The 18,721-nt window shown below is 37.5% G+C and overlaps 2 protein-coding genes across 3 annotated transcripts; one reads left to right on the top strand and one right to left on the bottom strand.

Moving 5' to 3' along the window:
* Positions 1 to 697: 697 nt before the first annotated feature.
* Positions 698 to 4,705, bottom strand: bphl (biphenyl hydrolase like). The gene is made up of 7 exons (XM_062424034.1): positions 4,493 to 4,705; positions 3,280 to 3,383; positions 3,010 to 3,176; positions 2,543 to 2,696; positions 1,723 to 1,854; positions 1,325 to 1,448; positions 698 to 1,233 (listed from the first exon to the last, which is right to left on the bottom strand). The coding sequence occupies exons 1-7, from the start codon at positions 4,573 to 4,575 to the stop codon at positions 1,143 to 1,145; spliced, it is 855 nt and encodes a 284-aa protein (XP_062280018.1). The 5' UTR covers positions 4,576 to 4,705; the 3' UTR covers positions 698 to 1,142.
* LOC133984611 (dual specificity protein phosphatase 22-B-like) lies at positions 4,651 to 18,103 on the top strand. Of its 2 annotated transcripts, XM_062424035.1 has the most exons (7): positions 4,651 to 4,779; positions 8,235 to 8,268; positions 10,189 to 10,271; positions 13,118 to 13,167; positions 13,735 to 13,809; positions 14,805 to 14,976; positions 17,032 to 18,103. In XM_062424035.1, exons 1-7 carry the CDS (start codon positions 4,684 to 4,686, stop codon positions 17,182 to 17,184), a joined length of 663 nt encoding a protein of 220 aa, XP_062280019.1. In that variant the 5' UTR covers positions 4,651 to 4,683; the 3' UTR covers positions 17,185 to 18,103. The 2 variants fall into 2 exon arrangements, with proteins under 2 accessions (XP_062280019.1, XP_062280020.1); XM_062424036.1 differs by lacking the exons at positions 4,651 to 4,779; positions 8,235 to 8,268; positions 10,189 to 10,271 and adding an exon at positions 12,587 to 12,826 and having other exon boundaries at positions 17,032 to 18,100.
* Positions 18,104 to 18,721: the final 618 nt, after the last annotated feature.

The following is an 18,721-nucleotide window of genomic DNA, read 5'->3' as shown; positions in this document are numbered from 1 at the left end:
TTATTTTTATTAAATTCAACTCAAATATAAGATTAGTGTAATGTTACAAATGTCACAAAAAGAACATCTCCATGAGGCAACCTCACAAGAAACAGTCAGATTTTTGCAACACATTTGTGATCCATATCCGTTGTTCAGGTATCAGTTCAGTCACATCAGCGAACGAAAAACACAAGTATGCTGTTAGTTATCAGCTAACTGACATTTTGTTAAATACAGAAGTAAGACTTGTGGATGTTACATTAAGCAGCTAATGAGATTAGAGATTGTTATCAATGTTTATCATCCTTTTTGAAGATCATAGTGTTCCTTTTCTTCAATATAAATATTAGCATTATGAGGGCCAAATATATGTAAATAACTTACCTAATATAAGTTTATCTTAGAAATTAGCAGCTAATATTAATGACTTAATACATTTTAGCTGCAGCTTTGCTTTGTGGTTGCTTAACTTGAGCAGCTAATATTATATAATTATATTCATATTAGAAACTAATACATATTTTCTCTTAATGATAGTCATGTGTTAGCAGCTATTGCTATAGACACTGATCACCAACGTTAGTGGGGAGCGCAACTCAAATTTGATCATTTAATCTAAAATAATCAATCATATACAAAGTTTAAAGGTAAATTATGAATATTTATGATATTTCATCTCATTGACAACTGTGCGGTGGTCAAAAGTAGCAGCCAGTCTTGATGTAAATGTTTATTTTGGAATATATGTGATCACCGACGTTAGCAGCTAATGCTAAATGCTTTGTTAAGTCTTTATTTTAATGCAATCATTGTGATGGACAAAGTTAGCAGCTGATGTAACGGACATGTCATCTTATAATATTTAATCCACAGTCTTGTGATGGTCAGTAGCCAAAGTTACAACTAATGCTACTGAATCACATGATATAGGGAACAATAAGTCACCTACTTCTGGCCTCATACAAATGTAATCACAGGAAATATTAACATTCAAAATTTAGTGTAAAAATATTCAGTTTTTAACAATTTATGTATTAATTATGAGCCCTGTCAAAACAGAGTAGAAGAGAAATAATTAATGTAGTTTTGTGTCCTAATGTAAATATTTGCAATGACCTATAAGTCACTGTAGTTCTTCTTCTGCAGAGTTAATTAATCAGTCAATCATCCAGAAAGTCTTCCACCAGTTTGTTGAATTCATCAGCGAACCTCAGGTGGAGGTTGTGTTTCCCCTCTGGCATCAGGTGTAATCTATATGTGGGAAGGAAAAAAAGGTATTACAGCATAATATATCTCTTTTAAACTGAATTTCGTATCATTATATATTGTTGGGTGGTCTCACCGTGATCCTTTGATGTGTTTAAGGAGGTACTGTGGGTGGAAGCTGGGCACCATGGGGTCTTTCTCTCCATGGATGACGAGGGTCGGACAGGTGATCAGGGGCAGAAGCTCAATGCAGATACTCCCTAACCAATGCAAATTAAATAGTTTATCTTTGCTATTAAATGACATTTGTTAGACCTGTACAAAACATGGAGTGTCTCAAACTTATTTCAATTTGTTCAAAACATAGCAGCTTACCTGTATCAGTCCACAACAATACCGTCAACATTTACTAACAATTTCCTTCTGTAATGCAGAGTAATAACGCTCTTGATTTTTATCATTTCTGATGTTGTTCAGTTTCAGGTTGCCCTACTTGACTTGTGTAATGACTCTGTCGCAACATGAAGTTATCACCTTCTGGTCTGTGGGCATATTGTGCGATTCCATCCACCCAGGCCTCCCATGTTTTAGCAAAGACTTCTGCTCCATACACCTCCTCCATGGGCTGCCTCATCCTGGAACTCCACTTGGACACATCTCGGACCGCTACGTGTTCCCATAGAGACGCATGCAAATACAAACATAACACAACACGCAGATAACAGAGATTATATCATGCACAGTTATGCAAAAAGAACCAAAAAAAGAAGGATGACTACATTGGTGGTAAGCAACGACAATGAAGAGTAGAGTCAAAATACTTTTGTAGAAAAAACCTTCAGCTTGGCCAGTTTAAACTTATCAATCAAAACAAAAAAATGACTTCAAGAGTCAAAAAGACACTGAGTCAAACAGACTTCAATGCAATCATTGATTTACTGTGCATAACACAATTAAACATGGGCTGGTCCAATCTGCGACTTGCATCCTTTTTATACCCATCCAAGTTTCAACTAAGTGACCCTGACCGTTCCCTCACACATGACGTCAATGATGCTCTTGAATCTTGGAAGTTATACTAGAGCTTTAATGCCGCCATGACTTAAGTGTGCTGCCAAAAAATGAAGCGTTACTTGAGCATGCTGCAAAAAGTTAACCGTTATCTGCCACCATCGTCTAACAGCAATGCCATTCTGAGACACCATCATTTTGTACTGTTGGGTATTTTGAGTATAATAGTGAAATAATGATTATGCAGATACATGGTTTGTTCCCATTGTGAATGATTATATAACTTGATCGACACTATAATTGACAATGTCTGAAAAGATGGAGAAAAATATTCCCGCAATACCATCGTAAAGGTTGAGGTCATGCTGGGAAACAAAGGCATTGGATCCCCATACGACCATCTTGCTGATCAGGTCGGGGTTCCTCCCTGCTGCAACCATAGCGGTGATTCCTCCATCACTCCATCCCAGCAGAGAGAACTTGCCAAAACCCAATGCCTGCCAAGGAAATTAAAAAATACTCTTTAACATTAGCAAAGTGTTCTGTCCTGTAGTTTTAATTACTGCTGTCTGTGGAGGCAGCGGGTATTCAGTAATTGGATTATAGTTGAGAGGAGAAAGAGGGAAAGACCAATTTTCTTAGTCAATCTTCTGACTTATTTAGCTGTTTTATTCAGTGCATGAATGGTAGATATGTACTATCTGCAGCAAATGATGAACATACGTTTGCTGCATCTTAAAATAAACTGGTCAAAAACAGTTCAGATTGGTAGTAATTATCATCATCGGCTGTTAAACAGATGGATCAAACCTTCATGAGATCCACTCCATCCTTTGCATCTCTTTCAAAGAAGTCGGGGGGGAAGTCTCTATCTGGGGGACGTGATCGTCCATAACCACGGGGATCGAAGCCCACTACAGTGAAACGTTCCTTATTCAGAGACTTCAGCTGAGGCCCAAAATCTGTCCGGGTGCTTCCTGTTGTAGAAAAGACAAAAAGGGCGCGTTTAGCAAGATTACAAGATCCCCAACATGCACAGGGACAACAAGAGGTAAGGAGTTGATGTTATGTTGTATTTACCCAGAGCTCCAGGAAGCAACAGCACAGGGTGTTTCCCTTTGCCTGTCTGCTCGTAATACAGATCCACTCCATTAACTTTCTGCTTGCCGGAGGTCACTGAAGAGCTGCAGGGCAACAGACAGGTAGGTCATAGTGGTGGAAAAGAAGAGAAAAGCTCTCTATAGTGAAAAATATTAGTTTTCATTTGGCAGACGCATAATCACACAAAACAACAGATAAAATGATCAGGGAGGGTGATGCAGGTTGAACACTATGGTCCCTATAGCCATCAATGACAAGTCCAGTTTCAAACTATTCTCTTCATTTTTAACCGATACATATACTACGATATACTAAATACGGTAACTATACATACTAAGATAGCAAAATATAAATATAAAGAATAGGCTATACATAGTGAAATAGCAAAATAGCAATAGTAAATGAAATAAAATGTAATGTGTAATGTACAAAAGTATATACAACAGGGTTGTTCAAGCTGTTTTTCTTGGGTTTACTGTAAATGTAACAGTATTTTATCTTTATTTCTAGGAGAAGGGCCTCTGACCTGAACCAAAATTATTTTTGTACAGTGAGGTTTTGTGGTTTTATGTAGGTGCTGTGCATATGTTCATAATGTTCTGCAAGATAAGATCCTGTTAGATTGAGACAGTCTTGTAGGAAATTTTTTTATAGGTTTTCACTGTTTTGCAAAGAGCAAAAGTTGTTAATTCAGCAATGATAAGGCAGTTGACAGTTGATAAGACTGTTGTTTGGCTGAGTCTGAAAAAATATTTTTACACCAGTCACAGTTGAAATGTTGGGGGAATTATATGTAAATGTGCTATCCCTGATCTTAATCTATTACCATAACAGCAGCTACCGCTTTTGCTAATAATGATATTAAATACCAGCATATATTTACCAAAACAGTGATAAAGTGAGACTTGTGGGTTTTTCCCCTACAAATTCTAATATCTGCAATATTATTTGGTGTATACTGCTGTTTAGTACACTGTCTGTAGACACTACGCCATCTAGTGGCCTTTAATAAAACCTTCAGAGAAATCCTGCAAGACTGCAAGAAGGGCAAACATGCTGCATAAAAAAAAAAAAAAAACAACCCAGAGCAGACATTTCCTGCTTTCACACTGCAGCGGTTCGTGGTTAGGGTTAAAGTCCAGCTCTTCAGAATCGTGTATAGAAAAAGGAAAATTACAGTGAAAGCGGTTACCAGTACGTGTGTGAAGCTGTCATGGCTCTCTTGATGGCAGCTCTGCACTTTAAGAAACGACCTCCGAGTAAGAACAGCGCCATGCTCAAGAGGCGCGAGACGCAGCAGTGCTCGTCTGCAGCTCGTCCAGGTCCAGGTGGTTTAAAGATTGTACAAAGTCTCTGTGAGGCTGGTCAACATGTAATCCTCTAATGCATGTTTTTTTTCTTTTCAGGGAATGTGGGAAGCTCGTATCTGTTTGGCACTTTCCAAGTCCACCTTTATTGACATGGAAATTTAAAGCGAAAGTACGCAAAGGAACCCAAATGCAACATTCACTTAAAAAGTTAATACACTGTTAGTTATATTGCTGAATATTTCTATAACGCTTAGGCTGTTTTACGGTTTCCCAGTTCCTTTCATACTTTCATAATGACGGAAAAACTGAAACCGCATTTTAGTTTTAAGTTCGGTTTTTGCCAGCAGTTCTTGATTTCCAGAAGAATTTCCATGAAAGAGCTGCACCAAAATCCCCAACTTCTCAGTTAATATGAAAAACAGATCCTATATTGACTCGTATGGTTGCTTATGGTGACGAATTTCACATTTTTGCAGTTGCCCCTTCTGCATATTGACTACAAGTCAAGTAGGTTATACTAGATATTATAGGCCTACTAGGTTATACTAGATATTATATATACTAGGTTATACTAGATATTAATATAAGTTAATGTAGGCCTATTAGGCTACTTTAGTTTAATTACCATTTTTATAGCAGGGACCATGTACAAAATACATTGATCTCAAACAAAGAGAAAAGATGCTTTAGACCAGATTTAGTTTCCAGCTAATTTCCACTGGCAGTCTTTAAAAAATTACCTACTGGAAACTCTCAATTTTCCCTGTTATTCGTACCAAATCACACAGTCCTTTCCACCAGAAATCCCATAAACAAAGTTATTTATCAGTTTCTTCCTTGTTATCAATTATAGGAAATGTTGTGACCTGTGAAAATAGTGTCACCAGTATGTCTTCTCTCTCCGTGCCATCTCTGCGGGTGTGTTGTAAACAAGTGTGAATTACTGAAATCTTACTGACTTCATGGTTTTATGGTATATAACTATAATATTCCTCTACCATTAGGGGAATACAGCAGAGGTGAAACATTAGTTGATTAATCCATTAGTCGATGAGTCTATGAATTATTCGTTAAAATCATTTTTCGACCTAAAACACCCAAAAACATTCTCTTAAATGTGAGGATTTACTTCGTCTCTTTGATTGAAATCACTGTAAATTGAATATAATTTCACTAAAAATGAAAATGCTAATCTCGAGGTGGTGCTAAAGTGAAAGTCAGGGGGTTCACCAAAACCCACAAGGATTCATCATCTGGAGGGCCATTAATGTCTGTACAAAATAATTCTTGAGATATTACAGGACCAAAGTGGTTGACGTACCACAAGATTGACATTGACATTTTTACCACTAAAATGGATAAAACCATCATTTTTATCAATGGTGCAGTCCTAGAGTTTAGTGGCATCTAGTAGAATAGACTGATAGGCAAAGAAATGGAGTATAATATTCATGAGTATGTTTTAATTAGTGTATAATCACCTGAAAATAAGAATCGTCATGTACCTGTTACCTAAGAATGATATCTACATAGGGAGTGGGCTCACTTCCTCTAAACCCGCCGTGATGCACCACAATGTTTCTACAATAGCCCAGAACAGATAAACCAAAGATAACCCTAGATAGGGCCTTCTGCGTTCTGGTTTAAACTTTTTTTTTTTGCCAGAGTAGGTTCATCTACATGCGTGGAAGGGGAGGGGGGAGCCGAAGTCTGCAACTTCACCGCTAGATGCCACTAAATCCTACACACTGGTCCTTTAATCTAGCTTCTCAAATGTGAATCTTGGTCCCGTTTCTCTCATTGTTAAAATTGTTAAATGAATTGTAAACCGTTTGTCAGTCAAACAAAATAAGCTATTTAAAGATGTCATTTTGGGTTACGGGAAATTATTAGATGTGCATTTCTAGACCAAATGACCTGATTGATCAGATGACTATTTTGTTACTAGAAGAGATGAAAATGATTGGTAGTTTCGACCCTAGAATACAGGGACTTTACAATGTGGTATAGTTTTTTCAGCAGCAGACCGAAGCCTAGGATTTATTTTGAGACTGAATCAATCATTAACATCTGACATCCTTTACTACCAATGCAACACAGCCCCCACCCACTCCTCCTACATACACGGACTCACTCCTACACACAGCGGCGCTCTGACAAAGGTGTTTTTTTAAATGCATCATCTATTCAAAAAAAGGCCCCAGTTTTTAATGTGTCTGTTTATCAATGGCTTTGACCCACTGCTGCAAGTTGTTCAGACCTAGTTCCCTGAGGCAGGCAGGCAGGCAGCTTTTTGTAAACGCCTCCACTCTTGTCTGCCTGTCAGCACGTCTGAGCCGTGCCACACTCTGAACCACACACAGGAACACAAGACAAGACGACAAAGCCAGGCTAAAAATATCTCGATCACCTCAGAGCGATGTGCAAAAGATGCAGCAGAATTTACTGGAAATGTATTGACTTGTGTAGATTCCAGTGGATGTCCATTGAGAACTGTCACAACATTTAAACTGAATGGAGGAAGTAAGACCTAAGACAACAATTTATAAACAATTCTTGTAAGTTGAGGACAATAACATGGCAATTTTATGGTTGATTGCCATGACATGTGGCACAAACATTCATGGTCTTCAGATGAATCCTACTGACTTTGATTATCCCCTGATTTTTCCTTTAGTGCCACCACAAGGTTGACATTTTTATTTTGGAATGACATAACTTGGCAACTATTGGTTTGATTGACATGTCATTTGGTACGAAAATTCACGGCCCCCAAGATGAATAATCCCATTGACTTCGGTGATTCCGTGACTTTCCCTTTAGCACTATGAGCTGTTTATTCAAATATCTGGATATCTACCATGTAGATTAGCACAAAAGTTGGGACAGACATCAAAATATCTTGAAACCCCCAGAACAAAGTGTCGAAGATATAGCAGAATTTACTGGAAATGCAATGACTGATGTTGAGTCCAGTCATAATTTAAGCGAAATAGGGGAATTCTGAGGTCTAAGACAACCACTTACTCCAAGTGGCATGTATTTTAAACCTGCTGTGCTCCTTGTATGGCATATATTACCTCAGCAGAGAGTTAGCCAGAGTTTAACCACTGTCTCCTCTGCCCTCTGGCCCTCAACCATCTTTGTCTGTTTGGTATGTGCCTGTCTACGGTCTCATGACCCACTCCAGGTCTAAATATAAATATCGAAGCAGAGTGTTCAACTGCTAAGATCGCATTACGTCATCCCTGGCAACATATTGGACCATGGGGCATGAGCTGTGGACACGTTTGGTGGCTTTATGATCTCCTGGGTCACATAAAGAAGTCATCAAGAGAGACTTGTTGTTGTCTCTTGTTGTTGAAGGGGCTCGACACTGCTGGAGCACCGGATTATATTATCAGAAAAAAACTCTTATTTTGTTCCTAAATTTGTCCTAAATTTTGGCAAACATGGGTAATGGCATAAACAAGGTACACCATCATGCATGATGGGTTTAAATGTCTTCACTTTAAAGCATAAAAACATTCGAAACCTTAATTTACCTGTCATACTTGCACATTCTTGTTCTGCTTTCACAACTTCTGCATGCTCTGTTTAACTCTAATTTTTGTCTTCCTTTAGATCCTGCCTGATCTTTATCTGGGAAATCTCAAAGGTAAATTATATCCTGCGTCTTCACATTTGAGTAAAGAATTGATTTATTGTCAGGATTAAGTAGTTGTGCGTGTTTCAGTTCCTCCTATGAAGGGGCATGTGGTGAGATGCTACACTGAGTTCAGTTTCTATAGAGTGGAGAGGTCACAGTGTAGAGGAGAATGATTGAAACAGTCTATTTTGATGTAAAACGAAATATTTCGGTGTGCTTGTGCCTCTGTGTAGCTCTGTCGGCAGCTGGAGGAAACAAATTATTTTCATGGGCTGCTCTGAGTAGATGAGGGTTGGTGTGGGAGGGGATGCCCCGCAAAATGGGGGTGTCCCTGATGTGAACTGTATTCCACATCTTTCCACAAAACAAGCAAATGCAATAATTCAGTTGATGCGGTTTTAAATATTTGTGCACATATGAAATTGTGACTTCACAGGAAATGAGCTAAAAATATTGATCACTTGTAGAAAACATGACATGTTCAAGGAACCACTATCAAGTAGGAAATGTGACATCTTTCATGTTTACCAAGACCTTTTGATCTATGTAAAGCCATTTTGCTTCGGATATTCTACATCTCACACTGCAAACACGAACACTATGAGGAAAGTTTCACTCTGTAGAATCTATACTCAGGGAGATATTCTTCATTTAAGATTGTCTATGAGGATAACATTTTCATTATTTACAGTCTATTGATCATAGGAACTAATTGTCTCTCCCTGTGTCTGTATAATACCAACATTTATATTGAAATATCATAAGTTTACAAAATGATAGTTTAAAATATATGAATTAAAACTAGATTACCAACACCAATTAGTCTGCTAGTTACATTAGCTTTGGTAGGAGTTTATCATTCTGCTTTACTGGATTTAGCCTCTGTCTTACTGAAGACAGTTCATCAAAATGTGCTTTTTTCAGTTACAAATACATATATCTAGGGAACTATCATGAAATAAATGTACTTTTAGCTTTAGCTATTGCTAACTGGCAAGCCATGGATATCTGCATGCTAGCTAGCACTCAAACACTAAAAAGTTTGACCAGCTCAGTTGACTCAGTTGAGCTATGTGACAGTGGAGTTACTGGGATTTGGCCTTTATTGCTTTATTTTACAATACATGATATTACACTGTGGCATTCAGTAAAAATGATGCAAAAATGTCATACTCCGGTCTTAAATCATTTTTTTCCCAAATGTGTAGTGATTATGGCTTCGTAGGACATAGTTTATTCTCAGTAGAAAGTCAGTTCATTGTTAGATTTAAAGGAAGTTCATTAATGCTACTACTACTACTACTGTTACTTTAGAAAATGTGACATTTATGTTCAGAGTTAAATGAGACAATGATACCTCACATGTGTTTGTGTGGTAAATATCTGCATCATCTGCAAATATCAAACATTTACATTAAGTGTTTTAATAGATTATCAATTTCCCTTTTTATTTTGTTATTTCTGTTTCAAAGTTAATATGAATTCTCCTGATGTGTAAAACTAGATTGGTTTTTACTTGATGTGGCTAGCAGGAGGGTCCGGTGCTCATCTTGCTATAGGGGGCTTCATAAGCATCCTGCAAACTTGCTTGCAAAGCATGAGAAAAAATGCTCAAAGGACATCTGTCTAAAGTAGAAAACATTTGGCTTCCTTTTAAAGAACAAAATTTGATTAAAACAATTACTGTTTCTTGCTTTTGAGCCAAGCTGTTGCACTGTTTTAGAAACACTGGTTTTCCGGTTTTTCTTTCAGTTCAAAACAAGACCAAAACTTTTAAGCTATCTGGCCACATTTGCTCTGGAGACATTTGGGGAGGGTGGTTGTTGTTGGGTAGAAAATGCTTTATTTAGGTTCGATCCTACATGCGGTGATTTGTGATTGGACGAAGGGAGTATTTGCAATCTCTTGGTTTTTCTTTGCGATCCACAGATGCTCAAGACAAGGAGCTGTTGGCGCAACACAACATCACCCACATCCTGTCCATCCATGACACAGCTGCACCCATCTTGGAGGTGAAACGTCTTTGTCTTTGTGTGTCTTAGCAGCGTGCACGACCCCCTGACCCTAACACCAGTTCACCTTAAAAGTCCACAGTCACCTATGAACTCAACAGTGGTTTTTTCTTCTTCTCAATGTCCCGGTTTGCTTGAGTAGTCATTCTGAGAGTATGACAGGTTGAGAGTAGACCTGAAGTTCTACACTGCCTTTTCCTGACTTAATATCTTCATCAGAGCTGCAACTAACAATTATTTTCTTAACTGACTAATCTGTTGTTAGATTTTCCAATTAATCGATCAATTATAATAAAAATAGTCTGGAAAAATTACCCCTAAGAGCCTGAGATTGATTGTTTTTCACTTTTTCCCCCCAATAGTCCAAAAATCAAACAAAGTAGTATACTATGATATAAAACAAGAACAAACAGACTATTCTCACATTCTAGGCAATATTTTTGAGTCTTGAAATATGATTTAAACCATTAATCAGACAATTTCAACTCTAATGTTCATCACAGTATAACCTTGGTATCCTTGGAGGTATTGTGTTCAATTGGTTCTCTTTTTGTCTCTGAAGGGTCCATCATCATCCTCCACAATCTGTTTATTATATGAGCTCATTGTAGTTGTTCCTTGAAAGGATAAATAGGAAGAGAATATAAGATTTTGTATAGTTTAAAAGAAAAAAAATCAAAGGTATATCAAAGGATGTTGAAATGGACAACTTCAATAGATGTGAAAGTCAGAAGTTCTTATTTTCAATTTTGCATGGAAAGTCCTTTTGTTCTTTTGTCAGTCACAAGACCTGGAATTCACCAGGTTTGACCTAATAAGCAGATTTCTAATTGACTGTGATGCTTCAATATTGCGTTACAGGATCCCTGAGAATATCTGAACAAAATTTGTATGTTCTTTTCAGTTGATGTGTCTGTTGCTGCAGCTGTGATGCAGATGCAAGCCAAGGATATTTTTTCACATATGATGCTTTTAGCTCAACAGCTTGAAGTCCAAAAAGTCTTGAAAGTGGAACTGCATTATAAAAGGTTTCTTGCTTTTTTCTTCGCTGCATTTAGACGTGGCGATTTGTGTATGAAAGCGCGGGAAAGGCGTTTTTTGTGTGTGTGTGTGTGTGTGTGTGTTTGAGTGTACGTGAGAGACTGAGTGTCAAGAGGGGAGAAAAAGCTTCTCCCGTGAGAACTCTGTAGGCTGAAAGTTGAAATTTGCTCTCACTGATTTCCTTTTGGTAACAGATGTAAGAATATACTTTCCTCACAACTGAAATATAATATAAAAGTTAATTAATTAAGAAGTTTCCTGTGATGCTATCCTCTCAGTACCATTATGAAGCAGCAATTAGCTAAATGTTGCAGACTTTTGGTACTTATACACATCCAATGATTTATCATATGAATATAAACTTTGATTCTGTTCATTGTCATTTAATTCCAGCCCAGCAAACACATCGCATTGTAATATTTTCCTTTCTTTGTCCACATTTGACTCGCCTTTTAAAATCTTGAGTGCGTTTGACATCTTCAGTGTCCGCTTTCACAACTTTCATCTTTTCTTGTTGAAAGCGAACTTGAAAAGTGCTCAGAGATTTCTTTACACTTTCTCCGTCCATGCTAGTATGTTTCATTACACTGAAGAGAAACAGCAACTTGTAATACAGTATCACTACTCAAACTGGTCAACCACCAAAAGGTTTTGGGCTTGAAATTATGTCTGAGCCTCCAGACCTTCTCTCAGAGGCTCATTTATATCTGCTGCTGTACAATTCTTAAACTTGATCGCAAGATCGTTGGTTCTCATTGTATGCATGACGCGGCTATTTGAGTTCAATTGCATAATGATGACTCAGGTCTGTTTTACTGGCGTAGCCCGAATAGCCAGATGGGATGGTGTATTTGCATACCTAACAGTCAACCCGCTGAATGATTGATTTCTTGGAAGACAGCCTGATGGTTCCTGACAGAGGAAGGTGTGAATTTGCACAAAAAAAAAAAAAGTCTCTAAGGTCAGATGTGCAATTTACAATGCTATATTTGGTGTCGCTTAACATACTGCAAAATGAAACGATGAGGTCAGTTTTACAGAGAAAAATCTTTTTAAAATAAGCCTTTATGCAATCAAAAAAAAGAGAAAAAAGCCTTTATGCAATCAAAAAAAGAGGGGAAAAAGCATTTAAAAAAAAACATTTATCTACAAATTGCGTGCAAATGGTTTGACAGATTTTTTGTAACTCTCGGTTTGATTTTATAAAAATGTCGCTTAGTCACAGTCACATGATTAGTTTTGAGAGTGATGGTGCAGATACATGAGGACTTTCTCAGTATTTGTTTGCATAATGTGACTCGATCTATCTCAATTGCTCCTATAGAGTGTATAAGTGTTTAAGTGAGTGCGTGCATGTATAGTACAGCATGTCTGAGGTTTGCATGTGCAAGCTGACCTGTCTGGAGCGCTTCCAGAGCTCAGTGTGTCCCAGAGGGTTTGGGGGCTTTCGCAGCGGTGCAGTCATTACGGGACAAGGTAGTTTCTGGGGCCATGTATGTACCATCAGCTGCCAGGTGCACAGTACAGAACACACACACACACACACTCACACACACACACACTCACACACACAGGCACATATCGTTATGTCATGACCTGAACACCCCAGTGCTGAGCAGCAGGGTCAGAGGGGCAAGGTTTCAGGGGGCGTCCCATACACCAAAAAACAGGAAGTGTGTACGACCCGGTGTTCAAACAGATGACCTGGGAGGATAAAGACCCTCGCTGCAGTTCATTCACTGTTGTTCTTCTTATATATTCTGTTGTATTGTTTGAGTCTAAATTATTCCCTCCCTCCTTTATAGGACAAGACATACCTTTGTATATCTGCTTCTGACCACTCAAAGCAAAACCTGTGAGTACTTTAGATATGACATGAAAGTATACTAATACACTGCAATATGGCAAATAAAGATCGGAGACAAAAAAAAGATGAAAAATAAGAAAGAAAATGTAAAATTAGAGTCCTATTGTAATTTTCACAGTTTATGGGTATATAATGTTTGCATTAAATTAACTTTTTGGATATTTTATGAACATATTTTTTTAAATTTCATACAAAAGTAACCTCATTCAGTGCATTCATGCAGATCTTAAAATGTATTATGTCTTCTGGATCAATCAATCAAACTTTACTCAGGACACAGTGAAGGTCCATAGACTATAGTCCATAGAAACGTTTATTTAATCAAATACATTCTGTTCAAATTCACCTGATTTATTTTAATATGATGCAGTAAATATATGTTATTGCATCATATGAAACTGAATCGGGTGAATTTGAATAAATGCATAAGATCATTTAGTAGTCCTATGATGTCTGAGGAATATTGTCTAAAAAAATAAAATACCAGATTTAATGCAAAATGGCCTAAATTTCTTTTTTCAACATTTTAATTCAGTATTTATCATTTTTTGCTAGGATGCAGTACTTTAGGGACAGCATCATGTTCATACATGAGTCTAGGATGAAAGGGGAAGGCTGCCTCGTCCACTGGTGAGTAAACCCCAAAGATCCCTTGGTTTGGTTTGTTCCTATTTAATTACTTTATTTTAAATTCATATGCTAAAATGATACTGAGCTTTTATTTTTTTTTAAATTATTTAACATTAAACATTTTCATATCGTTTGTTTTTTTTACCCACTTTATTATTTATCAAATACTTCTCCATCTCTTCTCTCATATTTAATTTAAAAACAGGTGATATGAAGTACGTACCTACTAGTGTATGAAAGTAACTGGTATCTGTCTGGTTTCATTTGTTTTGTGGGGGATGTTGAAAGAAAGTAAGAAAGTTTTTGTTTGTATAGGTGATTTTTTTTTCATTATCCACAAACAACGAGTCGGGACATGTCTCAGAGTCTGACAAAAATATTGGTTTCTGTTTCATGTCACCCATCATCTATTGCTTATATCAAACACGACATACATACACAACATAACTACAGAGCGCCAGTGGATCCACTGAGAGAGAAAAAAAGATATCCATGTGTAAATCTGTTCATCTGTAAATCTGTGCTTCGAATCTCGAATTACAAATCCACAAACACAAGTGCAAATATAGATGCAACGGACATAAATTACATCAAATTCAAATTTACAGTCACAATGACATGGCATTTTTAGAGCCGTTAAGTTTCGTTAACGGGACATACTTCAAAGTGAAACAGGATAGATGGGAGGGACCAGATATCAGGAAGGGTTTAATTTGGTTTTAGTGGGTGTGATGTTTCCAAAACAAAGCCGGATGCTAGTTAGCGTACACATCAGGCACAGCTTGTAAATCACATTTGTAAAACTGAGAATACAGATTTGCACATTTCTTTACTCAACTCCCCCCAGGTGGGCTCCAGATAACCACAACTTTAAGAGGGGGAAAAAAAGATGGGGGCGGGGGGGGGTTCAACTTCTTTATACACAAAATAATCAGAATATGTGATGATTTACTACAACCGAAGCTCTCTGTGTGTGTGTGTGTGTGTGGTCTCAGTGTGGCAGGAGTGTCCCGCAGCGTTACCTTGGTGGTGGTCTACATCATGACGGTGACGGGCCGAGGCTGGGTGGAGTCGTTGGCGGCGGTGAGGGCAGCCAGACCGTGTGCGGGGCCCAACCTGGGCTTCCTGCGGCAGCTGGAGGAGTTTGAAAACACAGAGCTGACAGAAGTGAGTGACACACCACACGCTGATCTCACTGAAAGTTATAATCCGGGTGATTTTAATTATACTAACCCCCAGTTTTGGAGACAGATTGTAATGTCAGTCACCCAAAAAATCACACAGTCATTGTATTTATGACCTGGAGCAGATGTGCAGTAGAGAAGATGTACATAAATGTCCTTTTATGGGAGGAGTTGGTGTGCATAAAGGCATTAACCCAACAGTAGACTTTACCATAAGAGACTGCTGTTCATCTCTTATTTCTAACTGCGAGTGAGGACAGTTGTTTAAAAACTGTTACTACAATCATCCCCTAGGCAAGGCAAGGCAAGGCAAGGCAGTTTTATTTATATAGCGCATTTCATACACAGTGGCAACTCAATGTGCTTTACATAAAAGAAACATTTAACAGAAAAAATTGAAAAAACATGGAATTTGAGAAATAAAAATAAAACCCAATCATCCAACACATACATACCCCCCCCCCCCCCCCCCCCCCCCCCCCCCCCCCACACACACACACACTAATAATAAAAACAAAGTACAGAAACATAGAAAGAGAGAATAAAATACTATAATATTGAGTATTAAAAATAAGATTGCAGCATAAAATAATGATTTGCTTTAAAATCATTAAAAGGACATAGAGTGCAAATGAAAGATTAAAATTTAAAGTGCTTTGAAATAAAGAGTTCAATCATAAGCACAGGAGAAAAGAAGTGTTTTTAACCTGGATTTAAAAATATTCACAGTTGGGGCTGATTTCAGTTCTGCTGGTAGTTTGTTCCAGTTGTGTGCAGCATAACAGCTAAAAGCTGCTTCACCCTAACCTTTAACCCTATTGTTATTATTATTATAGATATGACGGTGAATAATAACTTTAACCCATGTGTGTGGTTCAACAAGGCTTTTGTTTAATTTGGTTGACATTTATTCGGAGATATCAGCCATTTAGTGTATTTCCATTGAATAATTGACTATATGTATAGAAGCTTTTATTAATACTAGGGAAGCCTGTTTTTTTCTGGAAAGCCAGTGCATGTGGAAGACAGCATTTGATCATGAGCTCAGGATAAACTTATTGGACGACATTGTTAACGGTCTTCTTTAAAGGTTCAGTTTGCTTTTAACTGAAGTGCGTGCTGTGAAGTCAAACATTGTTGGAGCTTTGTTTTCTGCTCCTTTGTTGAAGAAATAATGTTTTAGCTTATGTGTGTACTCGGGAGTGGGCGTGTTTTGTTGGTTGTGTTGTGAAATGTGTTGTGGTTGATGGTGGCACCTCGATGTCCCATTAGCTGCACAACCAAAAAAAGTCGGATTATATCAAATTTTTTAAGCGTCGTTAATACCCAGTGGCAATAAAAAAAGTTACATATAGAACCTTTAAATACATTTGTGACAAGTTTGAACACTTTTGTCTACTTTGTCGGTGGATGTCATACAAACGAGCTCGTTAAAAGCCTTTTTTTTTTTTCAAACACAATGACAGATTTTTTGGGTATCCAACAGATAAACACTAGTTGCATTTCTGTCCTTAGTGATCCGTAAAAACATTTTAAACAGAAGTCTGGTTCCCATAAAACTAAAAGACGGATATGATTGAGACATTACGTGTTGTCAGACCACGTCTGAAGGCAAAAATGTTTACAGCTGTTCTGAGTGGCTGCACTCTTAAGGCGGAGTGAATAACTGACTGTCATAGAAGGGGCCACGACATGCAATGATCATCCCCCGCCCGCGCTCGTTTGTAAAGTACGTGAGCGTGACACACCTGGCCAAACGTTCGTGTGAAGTGAGATTGAGATCATTACAGTAATCGTCCTACGTAGATGTCCCAATTTTAGATGACTGAAGGTTGCGGGAAGAGGTTTCAGACACTGTTTTGACAATGTGACAAATAGCTTGAAGGATGCTGAGCCATTAAAAGGCACTTGTTGCTGCCAGGCGTCGCCATAAAAACCAGGACTGAAATCTAACATGAGCTGTCCTCCTGTCTCTCTCTCTCTCTCTCTTTACTCTCCCACAGTTTTTTCACTTTTACACTCTCCTCTTCTTCTCTAGTATCGGGCCTGGTGGCAGGACCGGTACGGGGATAGCTCATTCAGTGACGATGAGGAAGTCGGAGCTCTTTTGACTCGCAAATCCAACGCCAACGCCAACGGCAGCGCCTTGGCAACCAGCATCACACCGTCTCGGGCTACAAGCGGCACCTGAACAAAGTCGCGCTAACTTCTTCTTCTTCTTCTTCTTCTTACATCAGCACAAGATGAGCTGTGGGAGGGGCTGCTGCTGCTGCTCGGACTATTACAGTACACCCACTAAGATCAGCAGCTGCATGATAAAAGAGGATTTCTGCCTTTCATTATCAATCCTGACAAAAAAAAGTTATCGATCTCCCCCCCCTCCCCACCACGGTTCAGAATCCCCCCCTGGCTCTGAACAGCTTAAGCATGGGGGACTTTTTAAAAAATGTCAGTCTATCAGTCCCCTTCAAAAATGACATGTCCTTGCCCTTAACTGTCAAAACAACATGCAAGGGCAGTCAAGCATGACCACAAGGAAATATGTACACATAGTACACAGTGTGAACACGCATTTAGCAGTGTGCACTCCCCCTGTCAGTTATGTTATGCTGTGTCTACTTGAAATATGAGTATTACTTTCTGTGAAAAAGTACAGTATCTTCCAGTAAAGCACTATATGAAGCAGTTTGTATTTGTTTATTTGCATTATATATTATTGAAAAGTAAAAAAAAAAAAAAAAAAGAAAAAGAAAAGAAAAAAAGTTTGATTTTTTTTTGTGTTGTTAAAGAGTGCATAGTCCAAATAAGATTACATGATTATATGCCAAGTGCTTATCATTCCTTTTTAAGGAACCAGCTCGTAGATTAGATGACTCACGCCTTTGTTTCTGAATCAGCAAAGTTGCATTTTTGCTTAATAAAATGTTAATTGACAGAAGATGTGTAAGTGAAGATTACTGTTTCTGTTTAGAGAACTGGATCACAACGTGGGGGTCGGGAAGGGGTCACAAATTAAATCTGAAAAGGTCCTGACATTATTAACAAGATATAGAAAAGTAGATAAAACATCTCTGATATACATGAAATTATGATATTTTTATTTTTTAGATAGTTTTAGTCATTTTTGGCCTTTAAACAGAACTTTTCTTTAAGTAAAAGCTCTGCATCCAAAAACAGTGAAATTTACTTAAAGTATTAAAAGTATAAAAAGTACTCATTATGAAAGTCTATAATTAGATTATTAATACTGATGCATTAATGTTCAGCTTTTTATATTGTTATTTATTGGGGTGGAGATTATTATATCTACTTTATACACTGTAAGGAAGGTTAATCTATAATCATATTTTATAATCTGATCATATAAACACTGTAATCAGTAAAGTAAGTAAAGCTATCAGATAAATATAGTGGAGAATAAAGTACAATATATACTGTATGTAAGTAAAATATAGAAGAAAATGGAGATTAACAAGTATTTGACTTATTGCAAATGTTATTTTCTTTGCTAATTATTCCTATTAAATAACAAACATTGTATTAATGGTATTTATTACAGTTCTCTGCTTAAAACTGTTTCTTTATCCTTGTTTTTGAGATGTGTTTCTGCCTCAAAAGTACTTCTATAAAATACAAAATAATCATTATTTTAAGTAAAATATAAGCAACTTGAAACTTGTTAACTTGCCTGAATGTACAGTTTATATCCTCTCACTGTAGTTTTTGCT

Source organism: Scomber scombrus, chromosome 8 (genome assembly GCF_963691925.1).
Source record: "Scomber scombrus chromosome 8, fScoSco1.1, whole genome shotgun sequence".
Taxonomy (NCBI): Eukaryota; Metazoa; Chordata; class Actinopteri; order Scombriformes; family Scombridae; genus Scomber; species Scomber scombrus.
The sequence above is the reverse complement of the archived record's forward strand: the minus strand, read 5'-3'. Positions and strand labels throughout refer to the sequence as shown.

Bases quoted from the DNA above. Each gene is read 5' to 3' on its own strand.
- LOC133984611 (XM_062424035.1), top strand. From the start codon at position 4,684: ATGCATGTTTTTTTTCTTTTCAGGGAATGTGGGAAGCTCGTATCTGTT. The intron at 13,810-14,804 runs GTGAGTAAACCC...GTGTGGTCTCAG, and splicing joins GAAGGCTGCCTCGTCCACTG to TGTGGCAGGAGTGTCCCGCA. The intron at 14,977-17,031 runs GTGAGTGACACA...CTTCTTCTCTAG, and splicing joins AAAACACAGAGCTGACAGAA to TATCGGGCCTGGTGGCAGGA.
- bphl (XM_062424034.1), bottom strand. From the start codon at position 4,575: ATGGCGCTGTTCTTACTCGGAGGTCGTTTCTTAAAGTGCAGAGCTGCC. The intron at 3,177-3,279 runs GTAAATACAACA...TTTCTACAACAG, and splicing joins GTTGCTTCCTGGAGCTCTGG to GAAGCACCCGGACAGATTTT. The intron at 1,234-1,324 runs GTGAGACCACCC...TCCCACATATAG, and splicing joins AAACACATCAAAGGATCACG to ATTACACCTGATGCCAGAGG.